Genomic DNA, 17,395 nt, shown 5'->3' with positions numbered 1-17,395 from the left:
CTTCTATATTGAAGTTAGTTGTGTGAGAACAGCAGCAAGGCTTTAAGCCATATTAAATTCCCAACATCTTTCTTATTTTTATTTTGAAACTGCTACTTGGTTTTACTTTCCACTTTTGATATTATGTGCTAAGCACTCCTCAGAAGAGGCTACAAAAGTGACTTCTGCCCTCAGGACTGTCTGCCAGTGGTTAACTGACCAATAGATTGTTGTCACCTCTTGTCCCCTTTATAAACATCCTCCTCTGTCACCTCCAAGTGTTCTGTTTGTTTCTTCTATATGAAATTTTATCTATGGAACAGACTTTCAAATTTAATCAGACCTACCCTTTTCAACTTGAAACACCTTTATAACCTTTCTGGAAGTAATTGCCTTGCCTGTATTTAACATTCAAAGGAGCAGGAGCCCTCCCTGCCTGTCAGAGCAATCCATTTGAAGTAACAGTAATAGTTATGATAATAATGGCTCACACCAAGCATTATGTGTCAGGTACACCCCAGTTTCCTTTATTTGAGCACTCTTCTATTTCTTGCTCCCCAAATGCTTTCAACTTTTTCTCTATCCCTCTGTGATACTCAAAATTGAAGTTTCCAAGTAGGAGTTATCACCTTCCTTGTTTTAGCTTTCATACTTTTATTGATTCATCCTAAAGATGGAACCACTAAAAAAAGTCTAGAATAATAAATTTAAAAATTGAAATGTAGTCACAGACAAGATTGAAAATTTTAAAAAAATGCTTGAGATTCTAGTTCTTGAACTACAGCTGAAAGCCCTCCGGATGCCAGAGCTGTAAGTAACATGACAAAGAAAGGTAATCACTTGCCTCTCATCCTGTTCCAGTCTTCAGGGACCTGATTTGAACTTTGACTATTCCTAGCACTTCTAAAGAGAGCTCCATTAGTGACATATGTTTAGAGAAAAAAATACTTTTGTCCAAAAGTGGGCTTCATTTAATGCTTTTTATTTGTGTATTTCAGGGAGCTCTGGAGCGTAATGAAAGCAAGGTTCTTCGTTTGCAGCTTGAACTCTCGGAAACTAAAGCAGAACTTGAAAGGAAGCTTTCAGAGAAACATGAAGAAATAGAAAATTTTAGGTATGTACAATTATTTTGATGAGCAACAATTACATATTTCAGGATCCTTAACTGAACAGGGATTCATTGTGTTTGGCTACTTTTATAATCTTTGTTGGAATATTAGCACAGAGATAGCTGGTCTGACCCAACACTAGACTCTTCCTAGTCAGCACAGCACTGTTAGTATAAAGGAATACCTCTAACATGATTACTATTAATGTTTATGATTTTCTTATTCAAGCACCTTCTGCTTGCATACAAAACTCAAGATAATACACCAAAAAAAGCCAAAGTATGTGGACAAGAACTGTGTATACTGCCTGGGTCTCCCTACAACAAGCTTCTTTCTTGAGTATTCAAGACACTGACTGATAATGCCGAACAGTGAAGGAAAAGAACCAAAAAAAAAAAAAAAAAAAGTGATGCTAGACATTAAAATTAATGTCAGATCAGAGAGAAGTTTCCACCTCCCCCATGACTGTACCTGTAGCCATTTGTTTGGAGAGGGGCTGAAGCTAAGAGCTAAGCTGCTTATTGAATCCCTGTTGAAGCAGCTGAGTCTTAATAGTCAGGAAACTGAATTAAATAGGAATCCTGGGTTGCAGGATCTTTTCTTAGCTTCATCATAACAAGCTGATGATTTTAAACATCTCACTTCTTAGCTTCTCAGTGAAGTGAGGGGATGAAAGCAGCCCCATCCGTGTCACAGAAGGTGGCAAGGAAGATCAGTAAGCCGATGTTGGCAAAGCACTTCACACTCTATAGATCAAAGGCACCATTATAAACACATGGAATTAGCTATGATTGTATTATCCATCTGATCTGTTCCCTTAAGTCAGTGCCATATGTCAGCAAGGAAAAGCAATTTTGAGTCTGAGGTTCAACTGACAATTTGCTTTCAACATGTTTGTTAAACCATTAAGAGAAAAGGTTACCATGTTCAGTTAAACTGGCCTGTTCCCCATAGCCCATCTTCAGACAAAACTCCCATGGGGGTCATCTTTTTAATGAGGGTGTCAAGCCAAATTTGGTCTTCTGTATGCTTTGAGTTATCTTTGCTCTCACTCACCAGCACTTTCCTCTATAGGACTGACGGTGGGGATGAAATCTGGTCTACTTAAGAGGCTGTGCCTAAAAGACTTTTTTTTGATAAAGGGCGAAAACATTGGACCTTGATATTTGCCCTACTTCCTTCCATGAGGAACAAAAACGAATGTCTCCTTGTACCATTAAAAAAAAAACAAAAAAAAAAACTTGTTTCAGGTAACGTCAAACCTGTGCCTATTAATAAACCCAGCTAAGAAAAAATGAGTCCTCAGAGAGTCTGCGTCTTGTCAGGTACCTCTGAATGTCGTAGAGAGAGCTGTTCACCAATTATAATAATTTAAGTGCAAAGGAAGCTGGAGATCCAAACAGCTAGGGCTGGGAGAAGAAAGAATTGAAGCTGAGGCAGGAGCTGTCAAGGGGCTGAAAAAAGAAGGGCGGGCTGGAAGGAGGAGTGAGCTCTTCATGAGTTTTAGTTAATGATTCATAATAACTGTAATAGGTACATCCGTAAAGGAAAGATGAGTATATCTTAACAAAATATCACAAGTATCTTGTAGACCCTTTCTGTCTGAGTGCCCCATGCCAGTGGAGATTGGATCAGAAACCCTTAGTTTAATCAGAGGGTCTAATCTGACTTCAGGGCTAGGAGAGGAAGGGATCTTAACGAAGAGAACACCAGGGGGAAATGCTAGCAAAACATGGGATTTTGAGCAATCAGAGATAAGCCAGGTAAAATCTAGAACTCAAGGGAAATATTGCCTGAGGAAAAGATGAGGCTCAAGGTCCTATTTCACATAGTCCTTGGATAACTCCATAGAAACTGAGGGAGGCATAGGACACAGGACTCAGGATGCTGAAGGGACCAGGAGTACAGGAGAGAGACTCAGAGGCAAAGGTAAAACCCTTGGTAGGGCTGCAAACTCTGGTAATTCATTCACTTCACTGACTCTCTGCCTCCCAGCCAACTGTTCTTCCATTAGGTGAGGGCTGATCCTGCATGAGCCGGGCTGGAAGCCTGTTGGGGTGAAAGAATGAGTGGCTCGTATGTGCGTTGTATGTTTCACTTGTTCCATAGTATTGAGCACTTCCTGTTGGCAACATGCTATGCCTGCTATTCTAGAAGGGGCTTCCCAAACTTGTATGAATCGATACAGCTTTTTTGTTTCCTTACAAATGTTGTAATTAGCAGAGCTAGAGTTAGAGAGGTGATAATGCAGTCACTGATGGATGGAGGGGCTTTGATCCTCGCCTTCCTCTACCAGGAAAGCAAGAGTGATGTCCACGGCCAGCTTGAAGGCCAACTGGTGGCTGTGACTGCCATCTAAGTCAGGCTCTGCTGCAAGGCCCCAGCCGGAGTTGAAAATAAGTTAGGTGTGTGTCCTGAATTTTCCAGGGCCACTGGCTAAGTACATCACCCTCCCAACTCGGTATTCATGAACATGCTGAAATGTGTGGGGGCTTCTCAGTGGACCAAAACTGGGGTGTCCCAGCATGCATTCTGCTCTCTCCAGACACACCCAGAGAGGTGCTGGGGAAGGAGTTTTGGGGAGTGAGGCACCAAAATTCCCTACGCTATCAAAATGCATTTGTTTGCTTTGCTTTGATCACCTATGGAAGGGTTAGGCAAGCTTCTTATTTATGGCATCAGATGGTAAATATTTTTGGCTTTGTGGACCATAGAGTCTCAGTTGCAGCTACTCAAGTCTGCAACCATGGCTTGAAAGCAGCCATAATAAGAGATCAAATGACATGGCCGACTTTGGCCCAGAGCCCATAGTTAGCTCACCCTGGCCTGTGACCTCAGGTTCCTAGTAATGATCCATCATCTTTTCCTTCCATATGGTTCACTGCTCTGAACTTAGTGATACTGAACTTTGCCACATGGTCTTCATCTACATGCACTATCCAACTTAATTTCTTTTATTGTCTGAGTCTCTTCTGGAAGAATATGTTTAAATTTTTTCTCATGTCTAAGTAAAATATTTTAGCACAACTTCAAGATGTAGGATCTCAAACTCAGGCATGGCACTTAGTGAAATATCTTGTTAATCATTTTAAAACTGAATCATATGTATTAGAATTAAGGAAAATCTTTCATTTCTGTGATATAGATGAGCAACGTTGCAAGAGAAAAATATTGCTGATTGAATTGGCAGTTTAAAATCCTTAGCTTTTTCAAAATTTAAGCTTTTATTCTGATTCTGTTTGCATTTGTTTTCTTTTCTCAAATTATATTTCACAGTTTGGGAAAAATAGAAAAGGAACTTTTACCATATTGCCTTGGTCTTGACTGCTTCATTTTTCTTTAAAAATAAATGTGCTTGAGGAGTTTTCATTTGGAAGATGTCTTGACTCTGCGTGGAATGTGCTGATTGTTTAGTGGCAATTCTCCAAGCCTGTATTATATGGAAGCCTCTTAAACCATAGCACTTTCTACTTGTCTGTAGGTACTCATGAAATTGCATAAACAACTGTGGAAAAAGTACAGTTGAAACACCCATTTGTCTGCTTAAGTAGATTATATCTCTGTACAGAGGATTTTGACACCAGCCTAGTGATGCTTTAGTGTTCCTGTATAAGTAGAGTCAGTTCAGCAAAAATGAGTTTCCTTACGTAAGACAGAGCTCTCAGTGATGTTGAGTGTGTGTCCCTGTAGTACTTGTGGGCTAGGGCTGCCATAACAAAACAGACTGGGTGGCTTAAATAGCAGAAATTTATTTTCTCACATTTCTGGGGGTTGGAGGTTTAAGATCGAGATGTTCCCCGAGACCTCTCTCCTTGGTTTGCTGGATCCTCACATTTTCTTTCCTCTGCGCACACTCATCCCTAAAGTTTCTGTGTCCACGTTTCCTATCCTTCTAAAGACATCAGTCAGATTGGATTAGGACCACCTAAGGGTCTCATTTAACTTAATCACCTCTTTAAAGGCCCTGTCTTCAAATACACTCACATTCTGAGGTACCGGGGTTTACGGCTTCAAGATATGAGTTTGGTTGGGGTGGGGAGAGAGACACAATTCAGTCATAATAGTCTCTAGTGACTTTATATGCTGGCATCCCTGTGGGATCCTCTTCTGGCAGCCAGACAAAAGCCCAGGACCTAAGGGCAGGCAGGAGAGGCTGACCACAGCATGTGGAGGCCCAGGAGATGTGCTAATTCTGGCCTCTGAGGCCAGGAAGTTTTTTCTCATACATTTGCATAATTACTTCTGAATGCCCCTTCCATCAGCGGGGTGAAGTGTGGCCATGAAAAGTGGCACCTCCACCTGTCACCTAGTTGAAAACTCTGACCACACTCTTACTCCTCTGCAGGCTGTGTGTCTTTCTGATTGGCCTCGGAGCTCAGAACACAGGCTCAGCAATAACTCAGTGTGGAACCTAATTCTGACTCAAAATGAGTATGTGTCTGCTATTTGGGCTGATAGACTCTATGAGTATGTCTTGTTTTATCTGTCCAGTATTAGGCCCTGCTTCATAGGGTGAGCTTAACAGGGCCTGTGTTAGTTATAACAGTTACATGGTCCTAACTCACAGCCACCCAGTCTCAATGGCTTAAAAGTGTATTTTTACTTTGTGTCAGAGTCTAGGGTTGGGTAGGATGGAGAGTGGGCCACTTTTCTTCCAAGTCATTCAAAAACTCAGGTTCCTTCCATCTTTTGATGCCAGATGGTTCATGTGTGGCCATCAGGTTTGCCATTGATGGGGAAGAGAGCACAGAATCATGAGTGAAAAGTTGTATGTGTGAGGCTTGGAAACACTTTTGCCTATATCCATTGGTCAGAATTCAGTGACACAGTCCCAGACTTTCTGCAGGAAGGTTGGGAAATGATTTCTCTGGGTTCCCCATATTTTTTCTTCGTCTCCCTGAACTCATATCTATTGTGTAAGCTTCTGGCACTTAGCAAAAATGGTTTCAGCATAGATGTTATAAAGGCATGTTGAAGAAATTCAATATCACACAGCAGTTAGTTTCCTCAGCCTATCCTTGGTTTTACTCCCAAACTCCTAGAGAAAGATAACCATGCTATTCTAGGAGAATTAGCTGTCACAGGCCATTAGAGCAGGATTGCTGGTGCAGGACTTGTTTCAACCCGGATGACTGTTTCTTGCTGTCTTCAAACATGTTTCACCATTGAAAGTGTTTAAATATTATGCCCATCTGAAAGAGCATCCTCCCTTCACTCTTAGCCACTATAGAGAATCCAGATATTTGCCTTAGACTGTCTTTGAGGAGGTATTAGACAAGGCAAAGTCTGTCCCACAAGAATCTCAGAAATATTCTAGTGCTTTTCTCTTTTAAATTTTATTTATTTTTATTTTTGGCTATGCTGGGTCTTCATTGCTGTGCAGGCTTTTGTCTAGTTGCAGTGAGTGGGGGCTACTCTCTACTTGTGGTGTGCAGGCTTCACATTGTGGTGGCTTCTCTTGTTGTGGAGCATGGGCTCCAGGACACATGGGCTTCAGTAGAAGCGGCAAGTGGGCTATCGAGCACAGGCTCAATTGTGGTGCACAGGCTTAGTTGCTCTGCAGCATGTGGGATCCTACAAAACCAGGGATCACACCCGTGTCTCCTGCATTGGCAGGCAATCTCTTTACCACTGAGCCACCAGCGAAGCCCACTAGTGATTTTCTTGATTTTTCTGGGGAGTTGACGTGGAAAACAGTTGATCTGATATGATGTACAAATGCTCACTGATCTAATCAACTCTTCAACCTCCATGGTTCCCAAATGAAGACCCTTTAGACTTATTTTGTTAATTACACAGAATCTGTATTGAATTTTAAGTTTTCCCCTGATTCCTAAACTGCTGTGTGTACACAGAAGGTACCCTTTCTCAACCTGGGTGCATGATTTCCTCCCTGAATGGTATTCTAAAATTAGGAGGAAGCAGCAGTGTGCTATTGACTCCCTGCAGTCCAGTCTGGATTCCGAAGCTCGTTGCAGAATTGAGGCCACCCGGCTGAAGAGGAGCATGGAAGGAGACCTCACTGAAATGGAGCTCCAGCTTAGCTGTGCCAGCCGGCAGGCATCAGAGGCCACCAAGTCCCTGGGCCAGCTCCAAACCCAGATCAAGGTATTTTCAATTGTCACATGGGGATGAAGCAGGGACGCCTCTGCTTATGGGAGCAAACCAAGTAACAGGTTGTGTTCAATAATAAAAGTGAGGACACCAAATCTAGTCCTTCAGGAGACCTTACATTCAATTGGCTTACATTAATATGTGCTTATGTTTAACTGGTTTATGTTATGTTTAACTTTGTTGAGTGTGCATACACAAACTCAGGTCCCATTGAACTCCCAGGGACCCATGCCCAGGCTGGAGTTTTCTCTCCCAGGACCTGCAGGTGCAGGTGGATGACAGCAGATGCCTGAACAGTGAGCTGAAGGAACAGGTGGCGGTGGCCGAGCGGCGCAATGCTCTTCTCCAGGCTGAAGTCGAGGAGCTAAGGTCCTTGCAGGAGCAGACAGAGCGTAGTCGCAGGCTGGCAGAAGAGGAGCTCCTGGAAGCTACAGAAAAAATCAATCTTTTCCATGCCCAGGTGGGACCCATAAACTCCCCATTAGCCGCATCAGCTGGTTGGAGGCAGCAGTTTCCCCATAGTCAGCCTTGGTCTTGAACCATACGCACTTGCCACATGGAGCCTTGGGGGTGTCCGGTGAGACAGGGAGAGCCTTTGGCAGCAAAGTGGTGGCCGCATCCTTCATTTGTCCCCAAATGCATGGGCTCCCTAGGGCTGCAGCAACACAGTCCACAAACTGAGGAGCTTAAAACCACAGAAATGTAACCTCTCACAGTTCTAAAGGCTGGAAGTCTGAAATAAAGGCATTGGCAGGGAGCACTCCCTGCAAACCTCGTAGGGGAATCCTTCCTTGCCTTTTCCCAGCTTCTGGAGGTTTACTGGCTATCTTTGGCGTTCCTTAGCTTGTAGATGCGTCACACCAATTCTCTGCCTTCACATGGCATTTTCTCTGTTTTAACATAATTTTCTCTCTGTATCTGTCATTGTCCAAATTTCCAAATTTTTATGAGGACATCAGTCAGATCTCCTGGAGGAGGGTGTAGCAACCCACTCCAGTATTCTTGCCTGGAAAGTCCCATGAAGAGGGTCCTAGTAGGCTACAGTCCATGGGGTCACAAAGAGTTGGACATGACTGACCTCATTTTAACTTGATTGCCTCTGTAAGGAACCTGTTTCCAAGGTCACATTCTGAGAACTGGTGGTTAGGACTTCAACCTATGTTTCTTGTGGGGAGGGACACAATTTGACCCATAACATCAAGCCCTATCAGAAGAATGAACTGTCAGGACACTCACAGCTAGGATGCTGGGGAGAGAGAGCGGAGGCTGGGGGGGAGCCATTCACTAGTGTTCCAGAGTCATTTGCCTGTTTATCCTGTTCCCTCTATGCCATGTGTTCCCTGAGAATCCCAGGATTCAGAAAAAAAAAAAAAAAAAAAAAAAAGCTGCCTAACAGCCAAGAGATTTCAAACAATTCTAAGTGGCTCCTGACAGTTATAATGAATTGTCAGGAGTCTGGCTTCTCATGGAAGGTTATGTAAGTGACACAAAACAAGAATTTTTAGAATTTTTACTATTCTTGTGGAATCAGGAGAAACCATAATGGTTAGACAAATGCATATAGTAAATGGGTCATTCAGTAAACATTCTTAGTGCATCTACCATAACCTAGACAGGTGTACATGGTATTGTTTAGTCGCTCAGTCATGTCTGACTCTCTTGCGACCCCATGGACTGTAGCCCACCAGGCTCCGCTCTGTCCATGAGATTTTCCCAGTAAGAATACTGGAGTGGGTAGCCATTCTCTTCTCCAGGGGATCTTCCTGACCCAGGATCAAATCCGGGTCTCCTGCATTGTCAGGTGGATTCTTAACCACTGAGCCACTGGGGAAGATAGATGCAGACAGATGCAGAATATCTCCATCATCCTAAAGACATGACGATCTCAGTAAACAAGCTGCAGCACACTGCCAGGAGTACAGTGACAGAGCAAGGACAGCCCTATAGAAAGCCTTCCCTGACGGTCCTACCCTGCAGGGAGGTGCACAGTCTGCTTGATCTGAGCTGTGAAGGACACGTAAGAAGTCAGCCAAGTAGAGAGAAGAGTCAAGGGCAGAGGCATGAGGAGAGGAGGGGATTTAGGATGTTAAGAAAAATTGATATATTTACTACAGCATACGGTGGGGGCGGGGTGGGAGAAATCAGCAGAATTGATGCTAAGGGAGAGGGAGACAGACCCAGGTCCCCAGGGACTTGATTTTGAAACTGATGAAGTTTGAAGTCTGCTGAAGAATTGTGAGTAACTGGGAGCAAAGTTATTAGGTTTGCATATTCAGAAGTTTACTCTGATGATTGTTGGGAAGGATGGATTCATGCAGCTAGGGGCAGATGTGCCATGCTCGGGGCTATTTAGAAGTAGGATCATTGTGGTTGCCATAGTGACTGGGCAGTGCCACTGACATTTAGTAGGCACGTTCCAAAGATACTAATGCTCCTGCAAAATACAGGTAATTCGCTATCACAAAGAATTACCCCTCCCGGGATGCCAACTGTAACTGAGAAACACTGGATAAAAGGAAGTATAAGCCAAAGATGCACCAGCTGGAAGGCACTGCATTTAGTTTGTGCCTACAGTCTGACTTTGTGTCCATGTGCATGACACGATCCTATTAGGATACCACATGTATAAAACAGGCTATAGGCTCTGCATAATTCCCGACAGGCTAACTCACTTCAGTATTTTCTTTCTCTCTCAGGAAAGCTTAAATAAATAAAATGAGTAGAAGTGTTATAAAGTAGAATATTGAATTTTTAAAAAGTAAATCTGTAGTACTTAATAGCTATTGGTAACAAATCATTTGCATGCATGGTTATAACTGATGATACACCGGTGGGTCTCCATATGATGATAAAGCACTAGCCTAGAGAGAGATGAGGACATCAACCAGAGCAAAAGCAGACAGAGAGAGGAGGAGATAGATCTGAAAAACAACAAAAAGAAAATTAGGCCACAGAGACTCGACCTCCAGAGCAGAGTTTCTGAAACTTTATGTGTAAAAGAGCAAATAACACAAAAATGTACATTCTCAGGCCTCACCCCAGACCCACTGCAGAATCTCTGCTATAAGAGGAATCAAGCGAGTTTTCAGGTGACGCTGCCAGTTCAGAAACTACCCTTGGTGCAGTTCTGATCTAGGTGATCTGTGGCTAACAAGGACTCCTCTCCCTTGTGAGGTCCTACCTTGGGCAAGTAGGACCCCTTGCAATTCCGGGAACACCAGCTATCTTCTGATTGATGTATAGTGAGCATTTTATAGACCTCTAACCTAGACCAGACATATGAGGCCAAAGTTATCCCTGTCTGATTACGTGTCCTTTTCCAAACCTGAGCTGTGACCATCTAGCTTGCCCTTCACAGTACTCCCTCACCCTCTGCTTCCCAAAGAGAACCAATCATTTAGCTTGAAAATACTTTAACCATCAACTCCCTAGTGGATTTTAAGTGATTCTGTGTGTAAATGAATCAAGATTTACACTTGTACCTTTCTTTACAAAGAGTTTCTATGGAGTTTTGTGCTGTAAGCATCCCAACAAACTCCAGGAAATGCCCTCACCCCCACCACCCCCCAGGCTACACCCCTGGCAGTAGGAGTCCCTGGGCACACAGAGCCTGTCTCTTGATGAGGACTGAGGATAGCAACCTTGACAAAGATGCTTCCTGCCGTTGAGGAAGCAGGATAGAACCTGTGAGGCTGGAATATCTCTCTTCCTGTTCCCAAGGTTTAATCTTGTCACTGAGGGAGGCACTAGCCAGAGGAAAAGTGAACAAACAAAAGAGAAATTAAAAATAGGAAGGCGATGCCTTTTAAATACATTCTCTCTGCTAAGCTTTCACACCCTCAGAAAAGCTGTGCTACAAACACAGACCAAAAAGGAGTTTCAGTTTCTAATGTCACAACCCAGGAAGGAAAGAATTAGGGCAGCACCAGCCAAAGAACACATGTAACCCTCCCGTGTGATGGAGCTTTCTAAGGGCTGGGGGGTGAGGCTCATCAGAATTGCTTTTCCCACCGCCTCTATCAGTGCAGAATTGATAGAAATGGAGGTCGATGATGAGAAAGATTTTTCCCCCTGGAGCAGCATGCAGGAAGCTCATTTTTATTTCCCAGACCCCTGCTTTTCAGATGTCTGCTTTTGACCCTGACTTCTACTCTGGGACACTTGCTGCTTTCCACATCAAAGAGCAAAAGGCAGAAGAACATACTCCTCAACAAGGGGAAAACCAAACACGTGTTTGGGACTCGTAGGTTGTCTGGATCCACTGCTCCTTTCGGATTCAGGCTGCCATCTCCCCAGTCGTGGACCACTCATAGATGAAATCCCATGCATTCAGTCTAATGTGGTCTCCTGGCCCTGGAAGTGCTGCTTCACTGAGTATGGCTGCCTAGAGGAAAGTGACCTCCTGGCCAGAGCCCCTCCCATTGCATGTCCTGAACAGACCAGCTTGCGTTTCACCACTGATCTCAACTTGCCTAATGAGGATGCTGCTTTTCCTTAGAACACGAGTCTCCTCGGCCAGAAGAAGAAACTGGAGGTGGATGTAGCCAGGATGCAGAAGGAAACTGAGGAGGCGATGCAGGGGTGTCAAAATGCGGAAGAGAAGGCCAAGAAGGCAGCCACCGAGGTGGGTCCATAACTGCATGCTCACTCCTGTCTTGCAGAGCTGACAGGAGCAGTAGCCAAGGGGCAGGGGCAAAGCTGCAGCCAGAAAGGATTCCATTGATTCTCCATACAGCCAGAGGGGAGGTTAACTGACCCCTCTGCCTCTCTGCCCCCATGTTGGAAATTAGGCCAATCGGCTCCTCCCTTCCACCCAAACCACACAATGAAAAGAAGCAGCTGAATCACCATAAGCAAAATCTTCTGAAAGCAAGAGACTTTTTAAGATAGTCAAACCACTTTCCACTTGTGAATCAATATATCTAGTGTCTAGAAACAATTCTTCTTATGTTTCCTTACCCATAGCTATTTTTCCTGGGGCCTCTAATGGCTTCATGACGATGATCTGGCAAGAATGCTTATTTCACTTACTTTTTTACAGCCCATACTGCTGCTTCAGTAACAGAATCAGGTTGGTTAGGAAGACCTTCAGGATTGGTGTACCTTCCTTATCTGCAAGTTTAAAGTTGTTGATGGGTGTACTTTTCCTGAATGAGACCAAGCTCAGGGTTGACTGCCAGCCTTGACTATACCTTTGTGGGCACTGAAAAGGGATACCCTCTGGACACGCACTGTGGATAGATGCAGATTTCTCTCAAAAGGCATGACAAACAGATGACAGTACTCAAAAAAAAAAAAAAAAAAAGGCCATGGAAGGAGGGAGGTGGGAGAAAAGTCTGTGTGTCAAGGCCCCAGCCTTGCAGGACCCAGCATCTGCTGAGCAGAGCTTGGACTTGATTTCACCCTCCACTCACCGCTTCCCCATCAGGTGCTTCTGCACAGTACGTCGGATGCACAGACACATGGAGCAGCCCAGAGCTTGCCCTGAGAATGAAAGCTGATCCTCTTGCTAACTAGTATATGGGAGCCGAAGAGATAAGATATTCAGTTAGGTTTTACATTAGTCATTTTAAAATTCAAAAGAAGGGGAAAACTTATGTCTGTATCTGTCTGAATCATCAAGCACTTGGGTAGTTAAAACTCTTGCACCAAATCCTAGCTCTAGGTCACTGTAGAATCCAGAAGAATGGGGAAAGCATGCCTAGCATTCAGCCATTTTGTATCAATGCAGACACTCCGCTTTCTGATGGAAAAGAGACGTGAGAAAGCTTGAAAGTGTTTGGCCAAGAAAAAATAATATGCTCATTTCAAACATTTATGAAAATCTACATAGAAGTGGGGAAAAAAGAGCTTTTTGCTCCTGCTTGGTAAATTTATGCAGTCACATGTTAGGAAGATTCTATCTGCATAACTTCACCTTTAAAAGATCTTCTTGACAATGTTGAAAAATGAACTCACTACCTCTTCCCCTGCCTTAATTCTCCAGTAGTTCAGCTCTGAGCTCCAGCCCCACATAGCAAAACCTAGAGTTACCTTCATAATTTATTCTTTGCCCTCACCATCTGCACAGACGTCTCACACTTGAATTATGCAGATGGTTGGTAACCTGATAGAGAAACTTTGGCTGAGAGGGCAGTTTTCTTACATTAAAGGCATTGAGAGATTCATGAAACAGTTCTTAATAATGGCAGCAAGACACCAAGCCCCTGTATACATGATCAAAGCCGAGAGCGGGCTTTGCAAGAATTAACCATCTTTGTGCCAGATTATTGGCACCGAGAGCATCAGTTGCTGCCAGATTCCTAGAGCCTAAACTCGTTTGCAGTTGCAAGTCATAGAATTACAGAAGTGAGATGTGAAAAAGATTCTCCTAGGCACACCACACTTTTCCTGGTGCATGCTGCCACAGGACATGTCCTGTTGCTTTACTGAGTTAAAAACTCTGCCCTCAGCTGGTCATCTTTCTTTGAATAGAGATATTGTGTAGTAATGTTCACATGGTGTTTCATCTCTGGTCTGTTTCCACCACCCATCACCCTGATCTCCAGTAGCTGCTGCTATCTTGATTGCCTTATGGTCACCAAACTCGAGGACCACAGAGGTTAGGGAGAGCATGGTGGGAAGAGATGAAGTACAGAGGTGAGGCATGGCCTTTAGTCACATCAGGAACTGAAGGCTAGGGACAAAAATGTTCAGCTCTGTTGGCTGCCAGATTACCTCGGTCCCTTTCCTTCTCTTCTAGGTAGCAGACATGTCAGAAGCACTGAAGAAGGAGCAGGATACTAATGCCCACTTGGAAAGGATGAGAAAGAATATGGAGCAGACCATTAAAGACTTACAAGAGAGGCTGAATGATGCTGAGCAGACGGCCATAATGGGGAACAGAAAGCAAATCCAGAAACTAGAATCCAGGGTAGGAGTTTGCCTGTGTAATCATGGGGTCTTGACAACTCCCAGTTCAAAGCCTTATGTCTTGGGATATCACAGCAGATAGTCCTGCCTCCCTCTTCACTTGGGCTTGTAGCACTTGCAGTCATCTGAGAGTGTCAGATCTCAGTATATTCATTCATTCTTCTTGACTTTGGGCCACTAAACAGGACTCTTCTTGGAGTGGGTGAAACCTGCCTTCCTGCTTAGTAGAATGTATCTCCCCGAGCTTCACCCGCCCCGGCACTAGGCTCCCTATGGCTAGGGGACCCACTGTTTCCAAACATTCTTTCACAGTCTTGATTCCCTGCCTTTGCTCCCACTATCTGCTCTATGGAGAATGCCCATATCCTAACAGCCAGAGAAAGCAGAGGGAAACAAGTAAATCAAGGACCAAAAAGACTTTAGTGCAGATATAGTGAGGACTGACAGAATTGATGTAGTACCTGCCTTCAGGGAGCTTCAAGATAGGAACACTAGAAAGACCTATCTTGAAAATAGGATTTTTTAAATTATTGAATCAATTTCAGTGACAATTTACAGGTCATGTGACAGATGCTATAAGGATGGAAAGAATATTTGACTGGGATTTTCATGCCTCAGAAGGGCCTCTGAGAAAGTATTGCTATTGCACATTTATGATATATCTATATAATGGAATACCAGTACACATTGACAGTATAATCATACTGATTAAAAAGGAGTGAGGAAGAGCATTGTAGTGTCCTGGAGTTCATGCCTAGTAGTATAATGATAATAAAGGCAGAGGCAATGTGGAGAGTATATAACCTTCTGTGCAAGAAAGAGGGAAAATATGAAGACATGTACACATCTGCCTATATTTTCAAAAAGAATTGGTGGCAGGATAAAATGAAGACTAATAAAAGCCACTAGTCCCTTGGACTGCAAGGAGGTCCAGCCAGTTCATCCTAAAGGAAATCAGTCTTAAATATTCATTGGAAGGACTGATGCTGAAGCTGAAACTCCAATACTTTGGTCACCTGATGTGAATAACTGACTCATCTGAAAAGATCCTGATGCTGGGAAAGATTGAAGGTGGGAGGAGAAGGGGATGACAGAGAATGCGCTAGTTAGATGGCATCACCAACTCAATGTACATGAGTTTGAGTAAATTCTGGGAGTTGGTGATGGACAGGGAGGCCTGGCGTGCTGCAGTCCATGGGGTTGCAAAGAGTCGGACATGACTGAATGACTGAATAAAAGCCACTACGCATAGGAGGAAAACACAGAGATGAAAGTTAGGCCTTCTGAATGGACCTTGTTTAGTTGGTTTGACTGCAAAATTGTGTGAAAGACACCCTTCCTTATCAACCGCCTACTCCGTGTCCTGCTTTATTTCTCTCCATTCCACTTATCAGCATCTCACATAATCTATATCCTGCCGCGGCCAGCACAAGCAAGAGTTGCACCTGCACAGGGAGAGAACGGAGTGTCCCCGCTAAGAAAAATAAGAGATAGAGACAAAAGATGGGGTTGAGAGGATCAGACCACAAATGGCTGATGCCTTTCTTTATTAGGCTGCAATATTTATAGGCTAAAATACGTGACTTAAGACATGCACAGGATTATTTTTTAACCTCAGGATACAATCACCAGACCCTTACCATTGTGTACAGAGCACAATAAGATTATCTATCTTCTATGACATGTTGCAAGAACAAGACATCTTGGGGCCTTAAGGGCTATAAAAATTCTTGAGGGTGGCGGGACAGGGAGCTTAGGAACATGCCTAAGGCTCTGCATACCTGCCGAGCAGCTCCCAAGACTTAACCCTTCACGGGCAGTCCCCCGCACACATAATCTATATTTTACTTTGCTTTGTGTTTCATGCATTAGAATGGATGCTTATAGAGGGGAGAGGTTTTTGTGTTTTGTTCCCTGCTGTATCCCTGGTGCATAGGAGGCATCATATTCATTGAATGAATGCTATGTTAACCTTGATCGTGTAATTCTATAAGGCTACAGGCCAGCTGCTCATCTGTACTACAGCTCTCCCACCTAGCAGGGCTGTGGGTGACATATGTGTGACATAGACTCAGGGTCTGGTTTCTTTAGAGAAACAGCTGAACATGGAGAATGATGAGGCAGTATATTGGCTGAATCCTTAAAGAGAGCTATATATAGCTTATTCTCTATATATACTTATGTACCTTCTGATACGCACATGTGTATGTACTGTTGTAATCCAAGAGGGCATACTTATCTTCTCTGCATGGATTAGCCTTTCACATCCTTCAGAGTCTAAACAGTCCTTTTATGAGCTCACCTAGTTCGACCAGCTCACTTGGCCAGGCAGTTTTCCCAGACAGCTTGTTCTGTTCTACCACTATGGGAACCAGAGTAAACACATCTTCCCTTGATGGTGTCACTCTGTTCCAAGTGATGGTGTCAGTTGGCCACTGCAATACCCTCCTGGCTTGCTGGCTGTCTACCTGTCATCTGAGACCATGGTTTGCTTGCAGGTTCGTGAACTGGAGGCTGAACTGGAGAGTGAAGTCCGACGTAACTTGGAGGCCCAGAGGGGAGCCCACAGGCTTGAGCGGTGCATCAAGGAGCTGACCCGTCAGGTACTCTGAGAAGCCGCTCCCTGCTTGCCTGGCTGCACCCTACCTCAGGCGGATGTGCTCCTTCAAGCCTGAAACCACCCCCTAGGACTCCTCTAGTTCTCTCTCCATCCTTCCTCTCCCTCAGCAGGAGACACCAACTTGCCCTTCCAGAGCTCCTCTGCTATTACTGATTTGGGTCGGTCCCTCTTTAGAGCGCTCAGGAAGCACAATGTGAGTGACAAGTTGCAATTAGAAGCGAAGAGCTATTTATACCATCCTTGTTTTTTCTCACGTAATGTCTGCAGCACTTTTGGAAAGATGCCTTCCTGTGAGAGGCTGAGTGAGAACGATGTGTAAATGAAGTGACTGGCGGAGACTGGGGTGGCGACTCAGCCAGCAGGTTGCATGAGACGCTAGCTAAATTGGAGCAGGGGACGTTTCCACTCTTGTTTTCTGGTCTCACACACTCCAGGCCACCGAGGACTCTATCTGGTGTTGGTGCCAGGTGGAAATACAGCAAATGCTGAGAGGCCCCCTGCAGCTTTCTGACTGTTTTCATGTCTAAGCAAATAATTGAAAAGAAGTGGGCAAACTTGTTACCAGTAACTAATGCATTGCCAGTGTAGCAATCTACTCCTTCACTTGTGTTTTCATTTTCCAGCTTGTCTTACCTTTTCTTCAAACAGAGAAAACCAGATA

General features: G+C 44.0%; 1 protein-coding gene across 1 annotated transcript in view; it reads left to right on the top strand.

The window, feature by feature from the left end:
• Positions 1–17,395, top strand: part of MYH15 (myosin heavy chain 15) — a 154,037-nt gene that overhangs the window by 126,624 nt on the left and 10,018 nt on the right. Inside the window, exons 33-38 of the mRNA XM_052644929.1 lie at positions 978–1,093; positions 7,004–7,196; positions 7,459–7,662; positions 11,701–11,826; positions 13,945–14,115; positions 16,613–16,717. Of these exons, the coding sequence (XP_052500889.1) occupies positions 978–1,093; positions 7,004–7,196; positions 7,459–7,662; positions 11,701–11,826; positions 13,945–14,115; positions 16,613–16,717 (915 nt within the window). The remainder of the gene's footprint in view (positions 1–977; positions 1,094–7,003; positions 7,197–7,458; positions 7,663–11,700; positions 11,827–13,944; positions 14,116–16,612; positions 16,718–17,395) is intronic.

The sequence above is a fragment of the Budorcas taxicolor genome, chromosome 1 (assembly GCF_023091745.1).
Source record: "Budorcas taxicolor isolate Tak-1 chromosome 1, Takin1.1, whole genome shotgun sequence".
NCBI classification, from domain to species: Eukaryota; Metazoa; Chordata; class Mammalia; order Artiodactyla; family Bovidae; genus Budorcas; species Budorcas taxicolor.
This window is presented reverse-complemented; position numbering and strand designations above follow the sequence as displayed.